This window comes from Canis lupus, chromosome 18 (genome assembly GCF_011100685.1).
Source record: "Canis lupus familiaris isolate Mischka breed German Shepherd chromosome 18, alternate assembly UU_Cfam_GSD_1.0, whole genome shotgun sequence".
In the NCBI taxonomy this organism is placed as follows: domain Eukaryota; kingdom Metazoa; phylum Chordata; class Mammalia; order Carnivora; family Canidae; genus Canis; species Canis lupus.
In genome coordinates, this window is record NC_049239.1 from 17,583,416 (window position 1) to 17,602,117 (window position 18,702).

At 37.5% G+C, this 18,702-nt stretch overlaps 1 protein-coding gene across 7 annotated transcripts in view; it reads left to right on the forward strand.

The window, feature by feature from the left end:
* The window catches only part of CCDC146 (coiled-coil domain containing 146), a 119,202-nt gene that overhangs the window by 18,246 nt on the left and 82,254 nt on the right, over positions 1–18,702 (forward strand). For 6 of the 7 annotated variants that reach the window (XM_038562783.1, XM_038562784.1, XM_038562786.1 and 3 more), the window contains one exon: positions 881–1,050. In XM_038562783.1, the coding sequence (XP_038418711.1) occupies positions 892–1,050 (159 nt within the window). In that variant the 5' untranslated portion in view covers positions 881–891. Of the gene's footprint in view, positions 1–880; positions 1,051–18,702 lie in introns of those variants that run through there. The other variant, XM_038562787.1, reaches the window with a different exon arrangement.

Here is an 18,702-nt window from a genome sequence, read left to right on the forward strand (position 1 = left end):
ACCATCTTGATATCCTTAATTTTATTCTTGAACCTATGTTTTATAAGTGAAGTCTGATAGGATAACTAAGCATGTACATGGGCAGCAGATATAGGCGAGGGGCAAGGCAGTACATACAAGCATAGGCCTGAGCTGTGGTCATAGCAGGAATACAGGTATGGAGCAATTAAGCAATCGGGCTGGTGCACAGGTGCATGCCTCAGGCAGTGTTCACCACCATAGGGTGTTGATTTTTAGTTTCCCCCCAAATTTTTGAATTAATTTTGTGTTATATTTTAAGAGTGAAAGTTATATTTATTTACCCAATCAATAAATAGTAATTGAAGATAACTATACTGCTCAGTAAACAAAATTAGGTTTCTACTCTCATGGAGCTTACATTCTAGTTACATCACTTTTTTCCAATTAATGCAACAATAGCTTACTTTTTAAAATTAGGGTTATTGGGTCATCTGGGTGGCTCAATCAGTTAAGTGTCTGCCTTTGGTCATGTATATTGTATGATGTATATATCAGGATCCGGTCATGATCCCAGAATCCTGGAATCGAGCTCCACATTGGGCTCCCTGTTCTTTGGAGAGCCTGCTTCTCCCTCTCCCCATGCCTGCTGTTCCCCCTGCTTATGTGTGCTCTTTCTCTCTCTGTCAAATAAATGAGTAAATAAATAAATACATAAATAAGAATTATTGAGTGTAACAATGGAGAATATCTTTATAACAAAGGAGACTTTATAATAATTTATAGCTAAGTTTACTGATCTGAAATTTCATTGGAGAATAGCTTAATCCAGTTGACTTTTGCTTGCTTTTATTATTTTCTACTAATTTTACTTTATAGTTGAAGATTCCCTAAAGCTGGATATGGTATCATTTTATTTTAGAATTGTGAAAAATGGAAGACAGTACAACAGACACAGAACAAGAAGAGGAAGAGGAGAAAGATGAAAAAGATCAAGAGGACCCCATTTATGCTATAGCACCCACAATTAATATCCAAGATGAGCGGTGTGTTGATTTATCTACGACTCCAGCTTTCATTTGTCTACATGAGGTATGTTTCTCTTTACATATTACTATACTAAGACCTGTCATTATCTACTTAAAAATCAGATGAAGCTAATGTTATTATCAAAATGATTCATTACATGTAACCTGTAGGCAATATACATAGTTTGAAGCATTTTAAAATAAAATAGTCCCCACCTTCTCTTCCAAAGTCTTATACAATCTCGGACTAACACAGTGGTGTAGATTCTGATACTTTTATAGCATAATAAATATTTGCATATATATGGTCAATTAAGTACATTCTATAGGTCAGTAAATGATATAAGAGAGCAAATTTCTTTCATTATTGAATATGCTATATTCACTTCCATAAAATGAAGATAAAAGATCTTGACATATAATGATAGAAAAATGTACATTTACCTAACTAAATGTAGCTAGAGCAGTAGAGCACCGAAATATACTGCTTCTTAACTAGCAGAGAAGAAAAAAGGAAATATGATTTTTGTTCGATTTTTGTCTTATTGTCTAATTTTTTAAAAAGGTGAACATTTAGGAAATGCTCATATATGAGGAGAGTTTCTTTTTAAAATAATAACTGACTACATATGCAACTGTTACCTTATCATGCTTGAGAACTATACTTTAGAAAGTGTTTTAGAGGACATCTGAATTCTAGACTATTTACTTTATGCAAATATAACTGAATAAAATCTCTAAGTTGATAGTCATAATAAAAATAAGCTTAGGAGTGCCTGGGTGGCTCAGTCAGTTGAGCATCTCACTTTTGGTTTTGGCTGAGATCATGATCTCAGGGTCATGGGATCAAGCCCCTCATTGGGTTACTTTCAGCAGGGAGTCTGCTTGGGATTCTCGCCATTTCCCTCTCTCTCTGCCCCTTCCTCTGCTCGCTCTCTCTCAAATAAATAAATCTTTTTTTTTTTTTTCAAATAAATAAATCTTTAAAAAATAAAAATTAAAATAAGCTTAAAAACTCTTAGAACAAAATCAGAGTTTATTCAAAACCAAGAAGCAAAACCAAATCCCCACCCAAATATTTTGTTGGTGTAAAGATTTGAAATAATTGCTGCCACTACTGTGAATTTTTATTTTATATAGAAACAGGGTATCAGGAACACAAGATGTCCACTTGTCCTGTTACTGTTAATTTTGATCACTTGATTAAAGTGGTGACTTTCACAATGTTTCTCCTTTGTAAAATTGTTATTTTTCTGTTTGAAATTAATCAGCACCTATGGGGATATTCTCTGAGACTGAGATTAAATATCTTATTCCTCCTAAAATTTTCACCTACTAGGTTTACATCTCTTGATGATACTTGCCCAAATCAATTCCTATTATGATGGTTGCCAAATGATGATTGTCTAATTCCATTATTCAATCTTCATTTATTAGTTGGCTTCTGTAAGGCAGAACTTTTTCTTCTTTTATTTCTATCTACCTTTTTCCTATGTATCTATCTAGACCTATAAGTTCTTATTCCATTCAGTGAGTTATAATCCATGACTGTCATTTTTTGTTTTGATGTTTCAATTTTCCCTGATTTTGCCATTGTACACCTCTTCAAGAGGACTCACTTGTTCTTTTGACATGACTCTATGATTCTTTGTGTAATTCTTTAATTTCTGTCATAAGAATGTGTTCCAGACTCATCTTGCATTTTCTTTGCTCCAGCCTTGGAATTCTCAAAATTTCTCAAAGGATCCCTGGTTCCTTTTAGTGGAGAATGATATATTTGCAAACTTAGATCTCAGTGCTGGGTATGCTCATAGCTACTGGTCTGTCATTGCTTCTAAGTCCTCTCAGAAGACAGCTAGGCAACAGATGCATGAATATATTTACCCACAAGTTTATAGCTATTTCTTTATCTATATTTATATCCTTAAAACCATGAATTCACATCTCTAGTCTTAATATTTTTAAGGGCTCTCTGTTTCTGCTAAAATCCATCATATATCTAACTTTTTGCAATAGAATTTCTATTTTTATACCACTACCCTTAACAATTCTATCAAATAAAAAATAAGGCTATACTGGAATTCATTTCTACTAAAGGTTATGCAAATAATAAAAATTATAGTCAAGTTTTTTAAGGCACAGATAATGAAGCATGGAAGGTTTGTCTTATAAAGTCAAAGGAGCTCTTAGGACAACTTCTGCATACTGATGTTCAGTGTAACAATTTATTAAATATCTCAAGAATCTCTCAATATACATGTATGCATAAATTATAGTTATTAAACATTGGGGATGACTGGCCCCTGATAAGGTTGATACCTTAGACTAGCGTCAAAGAACTGTCTTATCTACACTTCTGAGTAGCGTAAAATTACATTACTAATTAAATCAGTAATTTCACTGCATGACAGCTGTTCCTCAAGACAGCAAAACCTTGCAGAATGATTATCAGCATCAAATAACTTTATTTCCATAAGAAACACCACTGAAATTGCTCCTGTTGGCATCTATAGCTTTATTTGCTAATTCTTTCAGCATTTGTCTAAGATTTATGAGTCGTAACAAAATTTTTGACCTACTTTATATAAGCTTCCCTCCTTTGCTTATCTAAACAGAAGCTGTATCTGCAGAATAGCAAGAGTTCAGATGGCAACTGAAAGAAAGCAGTCAGAAATCCACTTTCAAAAGTCCAGATGCTTGGCATCACATTGAAAGAACCAGAAGCTGCTTACAGCATGTATTATTATTAATGCTAGTCACACAATTGGCCCACATTACCAAAATACGAATGGCAAGGTCTCATTTAACATTGCCTGCAGAGGGCAGCCCCAGTGGCGCAGCGGTTTAGCACTGCCTGCACACCGGGGTGTGATCCTGGGGAACCGGGATCGAGTGGAACTGGGATCGAGTCCCACGTCGGGCTCCCTGCATGGAGCCTGCTTCTCCCTCTGCCTGTCTCTCTCTCTGTTTCTCTCTCTCTTTCTGTGTGTGTGTGTGTGTCTCTAGGAATAAATAAATAAGTAAAAAAAAAAAAAAAACATTGCCTGCAGAATATGCTCAGTATGGTATTCATAGCACTGTGTGATTTGGGCCCAAACCACGTGTGCAAGCTAATAATTCACTTAGATTCTTCTGATCTTCTGTTTATGGTGCACTCCATCACAGGGACTCTCCCACACTCAGAAGCCTAGGGAACTGGCACATATTCACAAACCATGTTGCAAGAAATCTGGCTGTCCAGAAATACTTCTAGTCACATTGCCTCCTGAAAGACTGTGCTATTCACACCCAAAGAAATCAAATCAAATACCTGTATAGGCCATACTTTGTAACCCCTGCATCTGTTCCTAATCTTTTAGAGTCTGGCTTAATTCCCATTCCCTTAGAGAAATTTGCCAGTGTTCCCTACAACCTCTCAACTGTTCAAGCATTTGTAGGCTCCACCCGTCACGTGTTACCAGGTCATTAACAGATATTTATGGAATATCTTCTCCTCATATAATATTTTACATGGAAAATTTAGAATTCCCCACTGACACTGGGACTATATAAATCACTAAGACCTAACAGGGCAGGAACTACACTGTGTTGATTCACACTGGGATGAATGTTCCAAGTGGTACTTAGGAACTAAGCCACATGGCTTCCAGCAGTAGACTGTATGGATTAATGCTGCACGTCTGCTCCCCAACTCTACCATCACTGTCCACCTGTGAGGCCTGATGCTCCACAGATTTTTATTGTCTTATTGAAAACTTGATGGTGTTCTATTTTATTTTTTTAATTTTTTTGTTATCAAAAAAAATTTTTGTTATCATATAACATATATACAGTGGTGCTTACAAATACTCAGCGTACAGTTGAGTGAATGTTCACGTAGTCCTATAACCCAAAACATTCAGAACAAATTCATCATTCTTCTCCCAATCCTAATTCTTCTCTTTGTCAGTTTGAGAATTAAATATCTTCTTCCAATATCTCTTGAATTTATATGTTCTCCACTCCTGCCATATATTCCCACTCAGATCAAAATATGTTTCCTGCAACCCGGGGTGTCCCTTGAGACCCTTCCTAGTCATTGCTCCCACCAAAGTTAACCACTATTCTGATTTATCACTACCCATTAGTTTTGCATCTTCTTAGATATCACAGACATGGAATCACATAGTCTGTGCTTTTTTGTGCCTGGCTTCTTTTGCTCCCATTACGTCTTTGAAATTGATCATAGCATTGAGTGTGGCAGTAGTTCATTCTTTTTTACTGCTATATAGTGTTCTTATTTGTAAATATGCCATAATGTGCTTATCCTTACTATTCTGTTTAGAGATTGGGGTTGTTTCCTGTTTTGGATGATTATGAATAAAGTTCTGTGATCATTCTTATGCATGCCTTATACTTATGAATTCATTTGTTTTGGGTGTATACCTAGGAGTGGGGTTACTAGGTCATAGTCTGGGTTTATATTCAGCTTTCCAAATAGCTGATAACTTCAAATAGCTTTCCAAAAAGATTATACCAACAACACACTCTATGGGCCATATATAACTCTTGTTGTCCAATACAGTGGCAAGTGTTATTTTATTTGCATTTTATACAGCACCTGGCTCAAGACCTTGCACAGAGACAAGCAGTAAATATTTAGCATAAAAAATCATTTTTTCAACAAATAGTTTGGATATGTCTCTGTTCAAAGCATCATACTAGCTGCTGTTTGTACATCCAAGATTAACATAAGTTATAGCTTTCATGGTATTCCCCAAGTTAGGATTTCTATTTCTGTCTGTACATAGTTATGTAAAGTACCACTGATTTGTAAGTGTGACGTCAGGTGTCAAAAGTCAGTGTGTCAGATGTTGAAGTTTTCCAAGACTTCGAAGCCATAAAGCCATTCTTGTTTTAATGCCAAGAGTCAAAGTCAAAACATGAAATTAAGTTGCCTTTTTGGCTTTTTGTTTTTCAACAAGAACCTTCCTTCTCTTCATTTCCTGAAAATAATTCTTGTGCCAATCATAGCTAAGTCTTTGACCTGTAAAGAGAAAAGGTAGCACAAGAGCATTTGGAGGTATGAGGGGCCAATGTGAACACTGGAGGGAAACACTAAGGAAGTAGGAATGTATGTCAATATAGAATACGAAATTCTGTAAAAGCAGTGTGTGGGGGTGTTCGAGTATTGTGGGTGAGTAGATGAAGAGGGATTAAGCTTGCTGATATGTGACCTTTTCACTGAAACAAGTTATATAAGACTATCAACAGTTGGACTTCTTACAAAATGTGTAATAAATATATTCGTGTCCAAGTTTTAGTTGCATGTCAGATTTGGAATCAATTGAGATACCAAGAAGTTTTTGAAGAGTAATGGGAAACTTTAGATCTTAATCCATTTAACAGATATTAATTCAATGCCGACTATGTGCCAAACTCTATGCTAGGAGATATTTATTATAGTTATTATTAAAGTCACTAAAATCAAATTTATCCCGCCAGCTCCTTCTTTGTTTTGAGTGCCTCCTGTATGCTTGCATAGTGCCAGACAGCATAGGTATTCATAGGCATAAAGCATATAAAAAGTTACTATTATATAGAAGCTTAATTTGGGGAAAAGAAACTTGAAATACTAAATATCAACAAAAGGCAACATATAATTGTGGACCTGGAATGTACAATCAAAGTTATCAGAATTGAGTGGAAGGAACAATGACTGGGAATGGGATGATCTGGAAAAAGCTTTTTGGAGGAGTAGGACACAAGAGGGTCTATTTCAGCCATATTCACTATGTCTACTATGAACCTATTTCTCTGTCCTTAAGCTTTGCCCACACCCATACACGCATGTACTGGGAATATTTTTAACAGATGATCCTAAAGTACCTCAAGCTAAACATGATCAGAACTAAATTCATTATTCTTCTCCTAAACTTAGTGTTTGTCCTGTATTCTATCTCTTAAATACCTATTGAATTTGTCTCTGTTCCATTCCTGCCATATTACCAATTAGAATGCCATTTTGGTATCAAGATAAGATGTAAGGAGAGACTGAACCATGGCAGTGGCAATAGGAAAAGGGATAGAATATATACAGGAGAGATATTAAGGAAATAGAAAACACTGGACTTAGCATCTGAATGGACAGGGAGGAGGGGAGTGAGGAAGAGAAAAGGGAGTGAACTGATGGATGGATTTCTGATTTGGGAAAGTGGCCAGATTATGGTATCCTAAGGGACAGAGAATCCAGAAGAAGTATCAGGTCTGAGAGGAATGCCCAATATGTGGATCTTGAGTTTCCCAGGGATGTCCTTGGGCTGGATATATATACATAAAAGGTTCTCACCGGTATTCAGATTGCTTTCTGAAAGGATTGCAAGTTGCTTTTATCTATATTTAACAGCACCTTCTACCACTGTGTGTTTATAAAAAGATGTTGCCATCATTTACTTAATTTCTTACTTTTACTGGGATATCCACATATTCAAAAGATACTTTCTTATTCTTTACACATATCATTCTCCTAAGGATGGTAACAGATTAAATAATTTTAGGAATTTTTAATACAAAATTTTGATTAGTTACTGAAAATATTGGTGATTTTCTGGTGCTACAAAAGCTTCCTTAATTTTCTAGGTTTGACCTCCTCTAGATACTAATAAATTTCTTGGGTTAATCTGTAATGAAACTTAAAATGTTTTTCAAGAATGAAAATTATTTCTATTTCTTTCATACCTGAATTAGTCAAGTAACTGGTTACAAAGATGAACATTTAAGATCCTCATCCTCAAGGATCTTAGTCTATGTCGTTTTAAGCCTGTAATTTGATTCCCATAGCAATTCCATAAGGAATAGGAATTTTAAGATACTATTTTTATCTTAAAGTTCTGAAAGGTTGAGACTTGCCCTGAGCTGGGCAGGTGCTGAGCCAGGCAAGGAACCCTGGCTCCTCCCTTAGTGCACATTTCATCTGACATTCTTCACTTGACATTGATACATTTAAACACTACTATTTTAGGATTTTAACAAATTGACTTTATAAGTAAACTGTGTATTAAAAGAAAAGCAATAAAGATAAATATTTAATGTTCTATTAAAATATTTCTCCTTAACTTCCCTATCCTTTTCTTAGTTATCACACTTCATTAATATGCTATATGTAGAGGACATGCATTAAAAAAAAAAAACTATTAAATCTCTTCTTAAAATCTTTCTACAAGTGTTGCTATTGTTGGTCTATTTTCACTTGTCCTTTTAGACATCAGCCAGCATTGTGGGAATAATTTTTCAGGATATATTTTTGGCTGTCAAGAAACTTTAAACAGACTGATAATTTGTTAAACAATACAGATAGGTTCCATGTTTCCCATTAAGTTATTTATTTTTGGTGTTTTCCTCTTTTTTAACTCTGACAGTAAGGTGGAAATTTAAAAATCTCTCCAGTATGGAGAAAGACTTTGGGACATGCTTGCAATGCACTTAAATATTGGTGGCATTGACATGGCTAATATTTATTTACAAAGATTAAAGGTTTATATTAGGATTATAAGAATACAAGTCATATTCCACTTTGCAAAGTAGATTAACGCCCCTAAATTCAATCAGTAAAATCATATACTGCAGAGGAGTCCAGGGGAAGAGAAAAGAAAGTTCCATGTTAGGGTATCCTTATATTTGGTACTTTTAAAATGGAAAACATGAAGATTGATTCTGTCCAGGAATCCAGGGTGTTGTCGGAAAAACTCTGCTATCTGAACATGTGATCAGTGGCAAGTGGGAGTCAGAAGGGACTTGAAAATCAAGGACAGAGAGAGTTCCTCTGTTTCTATCTGAGATTATCTTCCTTTACTCATTCTGAAATCTTTACTGAGCATTGAGCACAGGCTAGGCTCAGGGCTAGGAACCAGAAGACAATGCCACAGTGACCCCACCCCCAAGCATCTCATCTGTCCCTTGCTCAGTGTGGTTAATTGTCCTTAATTTCCCTTTCTCTTTTTTGATTCTTTTATAGATATAATGAGGAGCTAGTTTGTGTATATGCATGTGCCTGTATTATTTTTCACTATATGTTTAATAAAATTTTAATTACCCCTGTACTTTTCATTGATTCTTTAGATAAACTGTTATAGCAAGTTGATTAAATATTAAAAATAATAATCTAAAGGGGTGCCTGGGTGGCTCAGTTGGTTAAGCCTCTGCTTCTTGATCTCAGCCCAGGTCTTGATCTCAGGGTTGTGAGTTCAAGCCCCATGTTGAGCTCCACACTGAGCATGGAGCCTACTTAAAAAAAAAAAAAAAATCCTAAATTCAGATACTTTTTTTTTTTTTTTTAAATTGTCACTGTGAACAGATGTTGCTCTTAAAAATAAGGATTAGGAAGAAATACTTAATAGTATTATTTTTTCCTTTGAGAAAGTTCTTGAGAGTGAAAGTAAGTTGACTTTTGAAAGTTTGTGGCTCTCAGTAGAGAACATCCATTTTGTGAAACAGTACCTTCAGTAACCCAAGAACTATTTGAATATATATTGACCTTGAGCAACACAGGGCTTATGGGTGCCAATCTCCCTGCACAGTTGAAAGTCCACACATAACTTTTGACCCTTCCCAACAGAACTTAACTACTAATAGCCTACTCTTGGCCATACTAATGATATAAATAGTCGATGAACATATTTCACATGTTATATGTATTATACACTATATTATTACAATATAGTAAGCTAGAGAAAAAGAATGATATTAATAAAATCATAAGGAAGAAAAAATACATTTATAGTACTGTATTGTGTCTATCGGGGAAAAAAATCCATGTATAAGTGGATCCACGCAGTTCAAACTGGTGTTGTTCCTTCCATATTGTATGATGTAACAGGATTTCTTTCCATTTTAAGACTGAATAATATTCCATTGTGTGTATACACCACATTTTGTTCATCCATTCTTCTGTCTATGGACACTTGGGTGATTTCCACCTGTTGGCTATTTTGTATAATGTTGCCATGAACAGAGTATACAAATATCTCTTCAAGATCCTCACTTTCAATTCTTTTGCGTATGTACCCATAAGTAGAATAGCCATATTGTGAATTTGCATATTCTGACATTTCACTGTTATTGCTGAAGTGCTCTCCATAGAGGCTGTAATAATTTATGTTCCCAGGGACAATAAATGAATGTGACTTTACTGTGCGCTAACTTTTTGACCTTTGTCACTCTGCTGAAAGGAAAATGTTATCTCATCATAGTTTTCTTTTCTTTTTTTAAGTTTTTATTTATTTACTCATGAGAGACACAGAGAGAGAGAGGCAGAGATATAGGCAGAGGGAGAAGCAGGCTCCCCGCGGGGATGTGGGGCTTGATCCCTGAGACTCCAGGATCACTCCCTGGGCCAAAGGCAGGTGCTTACCGCTGGGCCACCCAGGAGTCCCTCATCATAGTTTTCATTTACACTTACCTTCAAATGCATGGAGCAGAGCTTCTTTTCATATGTTTATAGACAAAATGTCCTGTATAGGAAGGCAAACAGATTAAGAGATAGATGTTGAAATGATAGTAGAAATGATAGTCTATTACTCACAGTTCTGAAGGAAAAGGGACATGCCTTGCCATGATGAGCAACCTGAGGAAGCACTGGGAACTCAGGAGGTAGAGGGAGAGGGAGGGACTGGGCAAGAGCCTTTATTGTGACTTTCTTGGGAAGGAATGAGTGAAGCAGGGTAGGGCAGGCTTGGGATTGGTGAGTAGGATTAAGTTCAGTGAGCTCTGGGCCATAGGGACTGTCCCTGGTTATTTGGTACTTGGCTCTGGGGTGATGGGGGTAAGTGTAGTGGCCTGTGACAGCCTAATAAGGAGAGAGTTGAGAGCATGGACTCTGGAATGGTTGGTTTGCATTTGAGAAGTGTACCTCCAGGAGGAAGATTCCTATCAAGGCTGGGAAGGGGGAGGATGAGGGAGGCAGGAGGCTAAGGCGATGTGACTCAGGCACCTTATCAGGTTGTCTAGAATAAGGTGTATCTGGCCAGCCTAGGCATACAGAGCAGACGTTAAAGCATCAGCTTCAGGGAACCCATATGGTTAATACAAAGACCCATTTGTACTTCTTTTTGTACGAGTTCTGTTCACATCCTTTTTTCCATTTTTCTATTGTGTAGTTTTTTTCTTATAGATCTATAGAAATTCCTTATACATTTAGAAAAGTAGGCCTTTGTGTATAATATGCATTGCAAAAGTCTCTCAGTTTGTTGGATTTCTTTTGAGTTTCCTTAAGGTGGTTTTCTTTATGTGGAAATTCGTTTTTTTATTGCGCTTTTCTTTTATGGCTTCAGATTCTGTGTCATACTGTAAGAAGACCTTTGTTACTCTGAGATCATAAATTTGTTTCCTGTATTTTCTCCCAGTACATTGATAGTTCGAGTCATCGTATTTTAACCTTTGTCACATCCGGCATTTATGTTGACGTAAGGGCAAACAGAAAGGAAATGCCAGCAGCAAGCTTAGAACCTAACACCAAGTCCACTATCTTCTTTTTTTTATTTTTTTTATTTTTTTTTATTTTTTATTTTTTTATTTTTTTTTCCAAGTCCACTATCTTCTGAGGCAAAAGTTCTTTACTGTATTCCCAGTCCATGCATACCCAACGGGGGGCAAACAGGGACACCAGGGTGCATCTGAGATATGAAATAAGGGGTACAAGGCTTACCTGCTATCAAGCTTCAGATTAAAAAGACAGATTTTGCTGTCTACAAAAGACTATATCTGAGCATGGACAGGCTCAAAATATCTTAAATCTTAATGGTTTGGTTTGGGAAGAAAATCTCTGATCGGCCAGGGCGGAGTAGTGGTTCAGCACAGATGGGTCTTAGTTCTAGCTCTGCCATGTACAAGCCATAGAGCCTTGAGCATCAATACGGTTCTCTGAAGCTCATTTTACACTAACAGTACATTTCTCAGCTTATTATCCCTTCATTTCACTCTGTTTTTAAACCGCTTTCATCACTTTTTTCCGGTGGAAATCTTATACAGCACCCCAGTCTGTAAACAGATGTGGGTGTGGTGGGTGCAGAGGTGAAGCATACAGAGTGGAAGGTGCCCTCTGCCCTCTCCTTCACATCTCCTGTCTCCATCAGCACACCATGGGGGTGGAGGGAGCCCCATGCTCTGTACAGATAGTTTGTGAGCCCAATAAAACTGAGCTCTCTCTCTCACCTTAAAATCCATCTCAGCACAGCCAAAAGGAAACACAGATCTGCCTCCAGAAAGCCTTGGATAGCAGTTTGATTACATGACTATTCCTTCAGGAACAGAGGATGGAGTTCCACAGCACATAATGCAGCAAAACTCCCTAAAATTCACAGCAGATGCCTCTCCCACACGCCTTTTAGCACCTATTTAAAAACTCTTCCAGAAACTGTTTTCCTGTCCCCGAGCTGTTTTTCCCCCCTCTGTATCTCTACCCATCCTCTCCTTGACATCTTTGGCTTTTTCATTATTTTGTAAGACAGTCTTCAGAGTTCCTTCCAATTTTCCTTCCCACCCAGGATCCCACCATCACCTCACGGACCCGGACACAGAGCTGAGCAATCCGTGAGTAGTTGGCAGGGCAGATAGTAGGTACTTTGACTTGACATTTTCCTTCTCTTAGGTTTTCTTGCTTGAGATTATCACACCTCTTTGACCTAACAGGCAAATCCCTTTACAGTCTCCACCGTTCCTCTCTTTTTGGTACTGTCCCTGGACAGAGACCCCAGGCTCCAGCCAAATTAGACACAATATTGTTTTCCTAACTAGTGCCCCATTTGCCACCTGCCGATGCCTTTGCTCCTCCTATATCCAGCTCAGAAGTGCTCTCCTTCACATTTCTGAGCTTCAGTGGTCTACTCATTGTTTAAAGACAGCTCAAATCCTGCCTTTTTCTTGAAGCATTCCACTTCCTGACAAAGTGAGATCCCTGTTTCTTTTTTTAAAAAATATTTATTGTTGTTGTTTTTTTAAAAAAAGATTTTATTTATTTATTCATTGGAGACACAGAGAGAGACAGAGACATAGGCCAAGGGAGAAGCAGGCTCCATCCAGGGAGCCCGAAGTGAGACTCAATCCAGGACCCCAGGATCACGCCCTGGGCCGAAGGCAGGTGCTCAACCACTGAGCCACCCAGGTGCCCCGAGATCCCTGTTTCTGCTATCAATTCCCTGCATGGTGTTTGTACCTTATGCCATTTACTATTTTCTCTCCTGTTTTTTAAACTAAATTTTGGTAGTTTTAGGAACTTTGAAAGCAGGAAGCCTATGCTATTCGTCTTGATATTCCCTGAAAACTCTTTGTTTAGCTTATCATCGTGTGTGTAGCCATGCCATTTTCAAAAGAATGAACCAACATTGTAATTAGGAAAGCCTTCCACGAAAAAAAAAATAAATCACACTCCTGAATCACCATTTTACAAAGCCAACTCAAAGAGGGGGACATTTCTTCCAAGTTTCTGAATGTGTTTAACCACATCAAGTCCACTTAAAAGTCTAAGTTAGAAAGATCATACCAAGTTAGAATGATCGTGCATCTATTATAGTTTCATTTTCGCTGGCTGGGTCCCCGAAGGGATATGCAGTGGGGAGGCAATGATTTTTTTTTCAAATATATATTTGAAAACAAAACCTCTTCTTCAAGTGAAACTTAAGGTGGAGCCCCAAGATATAGAATGAAAGCAGAACTATATTCTAGGTGAACAGCGTTTCATGCATCACACGCTCTCCCGGTTCTTCCGACCCGCTTCCATGGGCATTCACAGAATAGTCTATGGAACCTTCGCCACCCTAGCAGTTCAGCAGGTTAAACGCCAACTCCATGCTCATCAGACAAGCATCAGTCTTCTTGTCTATTTTGCATAGCTACCCGTGGTACCGTGGCCTCTCTAGATGTGCAATCATTGACTTGATCCGATGAAGACAAAATTTTTACCTGAATATAAGAATTAAAAAGTCGCCGTTGCTAACACCATTCATTTATAAGTGATGTTTACATTTTTGAATAATTATTTTATATAACAAACGAAAAATAAAGATTTTGGCATTTACATGATAAATGTTTTGGCTTCTAAAGAACTTACAAAGTGCTTTGCACTTAAGCAGAAGGTTTTCATCATGAATTGTGCCACGTAACCATGGAAGTAAAATAGTGTTTGGAGAGCATAGAACACTTGTTTGGCCTTTTCTGTCAGAGTTGTTATAAATTCTGACTTAGCTGCAGGAAGAAAATAATTTTTAACTACTAGGTTAAGTAGGGACATTAAAACACTTGAAAATGTATTAATCTTAAAAATATCTCTTGTCTGCAGAATATTATGTAATTTGTTTTGCAAAATACAAAAATATAGGCTTCACCTTAAATTGAGATTTTATTGGAATCATTTTCCACTTTAAAAATTCACGCAGAGGGCAGCCCAGGTGGCTCAGCGGTTTAGCTCCGCCTGCAGCCCAGGTCGTGACTCCGGGGTCACGGGATCGAGGCCCACCTCAGGCAGAGCCTGCTTCTCCCTCTGCCTGTGTCTCTGCCTCTCTCTCTCCCTCTCTTTCTCTGTGTCTTTCATGAATAAATAAACAAAATCTTTAAAAAAAAATTCACGCAGAAAACCCATGGAGGGGTAATACTGAGATTTGCTTCTGTGTGCACTTTACCATGGAATCTCATAAACTATCTTTCATGGAAAATTAGCCCATTTCATGAGAAATATACCCAGAAAGCCAGGAAAGCTGAAAGTGGGTAATGGACCACACATCACGAACAATTTGCAGGGAACAGAGGTTTGTATGTTTGTTTTTCAGGGGAGACTTTAGTGAGTGTAAAATATTACCTCCCTATTGCAGCATTAATCACAGCAGAGACAACATTGGAAATGCCCCAAGGGAAGTGTCCAGCACATGACTGGCACTCAGCAAGTGACAGCTGCTTGTCATTATTACTATTCAGAAGCAAGAATCTCTAAATAAAATTAAAACAGGCGACTTAATTAACTGGAAAAAATGTGATACTACCGTTACTGAATGAACATAAATATAAGCAAGTAGTTTTGCGAAACTTTCTTTGATAAACTTTCAAAACGTAAGCACGAACTATTTGATTTGATTCTGACAGAAGATGAGAAAGCCAATTTCCAGAGGCAGAAACTGAACAAATTTTAGATTCTATATGGTCCCAAATAAGCTGAACCTTTGTATGAGGTCTTTTGTAATAGAGAACCAATTCATCTTAAATAGTATCATCCTTACTTCTTAAGAAAACCTTGAATGCTAGAGATTAAACTCAGATTTTGAGAGTTTTTATAGTTATTTGGAAAAGATCATATCCAAAATACTCTGATAAGCATATAGCATCATGCTATACACATATTTGGCAAATGATACATATTCATATCGAAATATAAATATAAGTGTAATATCAGCTATTTTAAAAGACTAAGACAAAAAGGCTATTTATGGCCTTTATTTATGGTCTTATTTAGACAAAAAAGGCTAAATATGATTTTCGGAGGTGGAATTTCAAAAGAAGAGTTTATATCCTCAGAAGTGTAGTGTAAGTTTCCTTCTGAAAATTACTAATAAAATAATATAGATCTTTTTGAGATATTGTGTTGTGTCTAAGAAGATGCTGATCACGAGTTAGCTAGATCATGGTTTTAATTATGGTTTACCTCTGGGACTTTAGGTAAGCAAAATTGCAGAGGCAGAATTAAATATGGACATGGCAACAGTAGGCTGCTGACCTGACAGAGAGGTCGTCAAGAAGAAGAAGGAGCAAAGTAGAAGGAGCCATGCTATGGGGTTGTGGAGGAGAAGAGAGGCAGTGAGGAGGGGACATTTCAAGGAATAACAGCAGCACCAATAGCACAGAGAATTTGTTATCGCGGATTTAAAGAAAGCAGTCTGAAGTTCTTTTATGGCAGCCTGTTTTAAATAACATTATTCAAATAAGCTAGCTATTGGCCCATGTTTATTCTGTTGTATTGACTTTTTTGACTATATGAGCTGCATAGCTATTTTATTTGGATTGGTAGGTTTTCTTGTGTATTACAGCATGTGTTACAGATAGCACACAGAAGCCTGCGTGTGTATCATACGTGTATGCCTGTGTGTTGATGTGTGTGTCTACACCACCAGGGGAACCTGCCCGTATACAGAGGACTATACACATTTCCAGCTGGACCCAACATTAAGTGAAAATTGCCAGTGAGATTCATTTATAGCTATTCTAATGCATTTTCTAGCTATTTTCACTTTGAAGTCTTAGAAATACAAGATTCCGATTACTGCTAACTGGGATAACTTTTGGAAAATTTTTTTTTCTTTTTTTTTATTGGAGTTCAATTTGCCAACATATAGCATAACACCCAGTGCTCATCCCATCAAGTGCCTCCCTCAGTGCCCATCACCCAGGCACCTCAACCCCCCCGCCCACCTCCCTTCCACTACCCCTTGTTCGTTTCCCAGAATTAGGAGTCTCTCATGTGCTGTCACCCTCACTGATATTTCCCACTCATTTTCTCTCCTTTCCCCTTTATTCCCTTTCATTATTTTTTATATTCCTCACATGAATGAGACCATATAATGTTTGTCCTTCTCCAATTGACTTGCATAATACTCATAGTGCAGATCTATTTTTAACTCTTTGAGGAACCTCCACACAGTTTTCCAGAGTGGCTGCACCAGTTCACATTCCCACCAACAGTGCAAGAGGGTTCCGCTTTCTCTACATCCCCTCCAACATTTGATGTTTCCTATCTTGTTAGTTTTCCCCATTCTCACTGGTGTGAGGTGGGATCTCATTGTGGTTTCCATTTTGAGTTTATTTTTGTGTCTGGTGTAAGAGAGTGGATCTAGTTTCATTCTTCTGCACGTGACTGTCCAATTTTCCCAGCACCATTTATTGAAGAGACTGTCCTTTTTCCAGTGGATAATCTTTCCTGCTTTGTCAAATATTAGTTGACCATAGAGTTGAAGGCCCATTTCTGGATTCTCTATTCTGTTCCATTGATCTATGTGTCTGTTTTTGTGCCAGTACCACACTGTCTTGATGACCACAGCTTTGTAGTACAACCTGGAAATCCGGCATTGTGATGCCCCCGGCTCTGGTTTTCTTTTTCAATATTCCCCTGGCTATTCGGGATCTTTTCTGATTCCACACAAATCTTAAGATGATTTGTTCCAACTCTCTGAAGAAAATCCATGGGATTTTGATAGGGATTGCATTGAATGTGTAAATTGCCCTGGGTAGCTTTGACATTTTCACAATATTAATTCTTCCACTCCATGAGCATGGAATATTTTTCCATCTCTTTGTGTCTTCCTTGATTTCTTTCAGAAGTGTTCTGTAGTTTTTAGGGTATAGATCCTTTACCTCTTTAGTTAGGTTTATTCCTAGGTATCTTATACTTTTGGATGCAATCGTAAATGGGATTGACTCCTTAATTTCTCTTTCCTTAGTTCTCATTGTTAGTGTATAGAAATGCCACTGACTTCTGGGCATTGATTTTGTATCCTGCCACACTGCCGAATTGCTGTATGAGTTCTAGCAATCTTGGGGTGGAGACTTTTGGGTCCTTCCAAACTTCTTGTTGTGATTTAGTTCTAATTTCAAGGCATTATGGTCTGAGAATATGCAGGGGACGATCCCAATCTTTTGGTATCAGTTAAGACCTGTTTTGTGATGCAGTATGTGGTCTATTCTGGAGAAAGTTCCACGTGCACTTGAGAAGAATGTGTATTCAGCTGCGTTTGGATGGAAAGTTCAGGAAATATCTGTGAAATCCATCTGGTCCAGTGTATCATTTAAAGCTCTTGTTTCTTTGGAGATGTTGTGCTTAAAATATCTGTCATTTGCAGAAAGTGCCATGTTGAAGTCTCCTAGTATAAGTGTATTATTATCTAAGTATGTCTTTACTTAGGTTATTAATTGATATACTCGGCAGCTCCCACATTAGGGGCATAAATATTCATGATTGTAGGTCCTCTTGTTGGATAGATCCTTTAAGTATGATATAGTGTCTCTCTTCATCTCTTACTACAGTCTTTGGGATAAACTTTACTTTATCTGATATGAGGATTGCTACCCCTGCTCTCTTTTGAGGACCATTTGAATGGTAAATGGTTCTTCAACCTTTCATTTTCAGGCTGTAGGTGTCCTTAGGTATAAAATGAGTCTCCTGTAGACAGCAAATAGATGGGTCTTGCTTTTTTATCCAGTCTGAAACCCTGCGTCATTTGATGGGATCATTAAGCTCATTCACGTTCAGAGTTACTATTGAAAGATATTAATTTAGTGTCATCATAATACCTATTCAGTCCCTGGTTTTGTGGCTATTTCTTTGGGCGTCCTCTTTCTTTTACAGAGTCCCCCTTAATATTTCTTGCAGAGCTGGTTTGGTGGTCACATATTCTTTCAGTTTCTGCCTACCTTGGAAGCTCTTTATCTCTCCTATTCTGAATGAGAGCCTTGCTGGATAGAGTATCTTGGCTGCATGTACTTCTCATTTAAGACCCTGAATATATCCTGCCAGCCCTTTCTGGCCTGCCAGGTCTCTGTGGAGACATCTGCTGCTAATATTTCTCCCCATATAAGTTAGGGATCTCTTGTCTCTTGCTGCTTTAAGGATTTTTTTCTTTCTCTTTGGAATTTGCAAGTTTCACTGTCGGGGTGTTGAATGGTTTTTATTGATTTTGGCGGGGGGGAACCTCTGTATCTCCTGGAT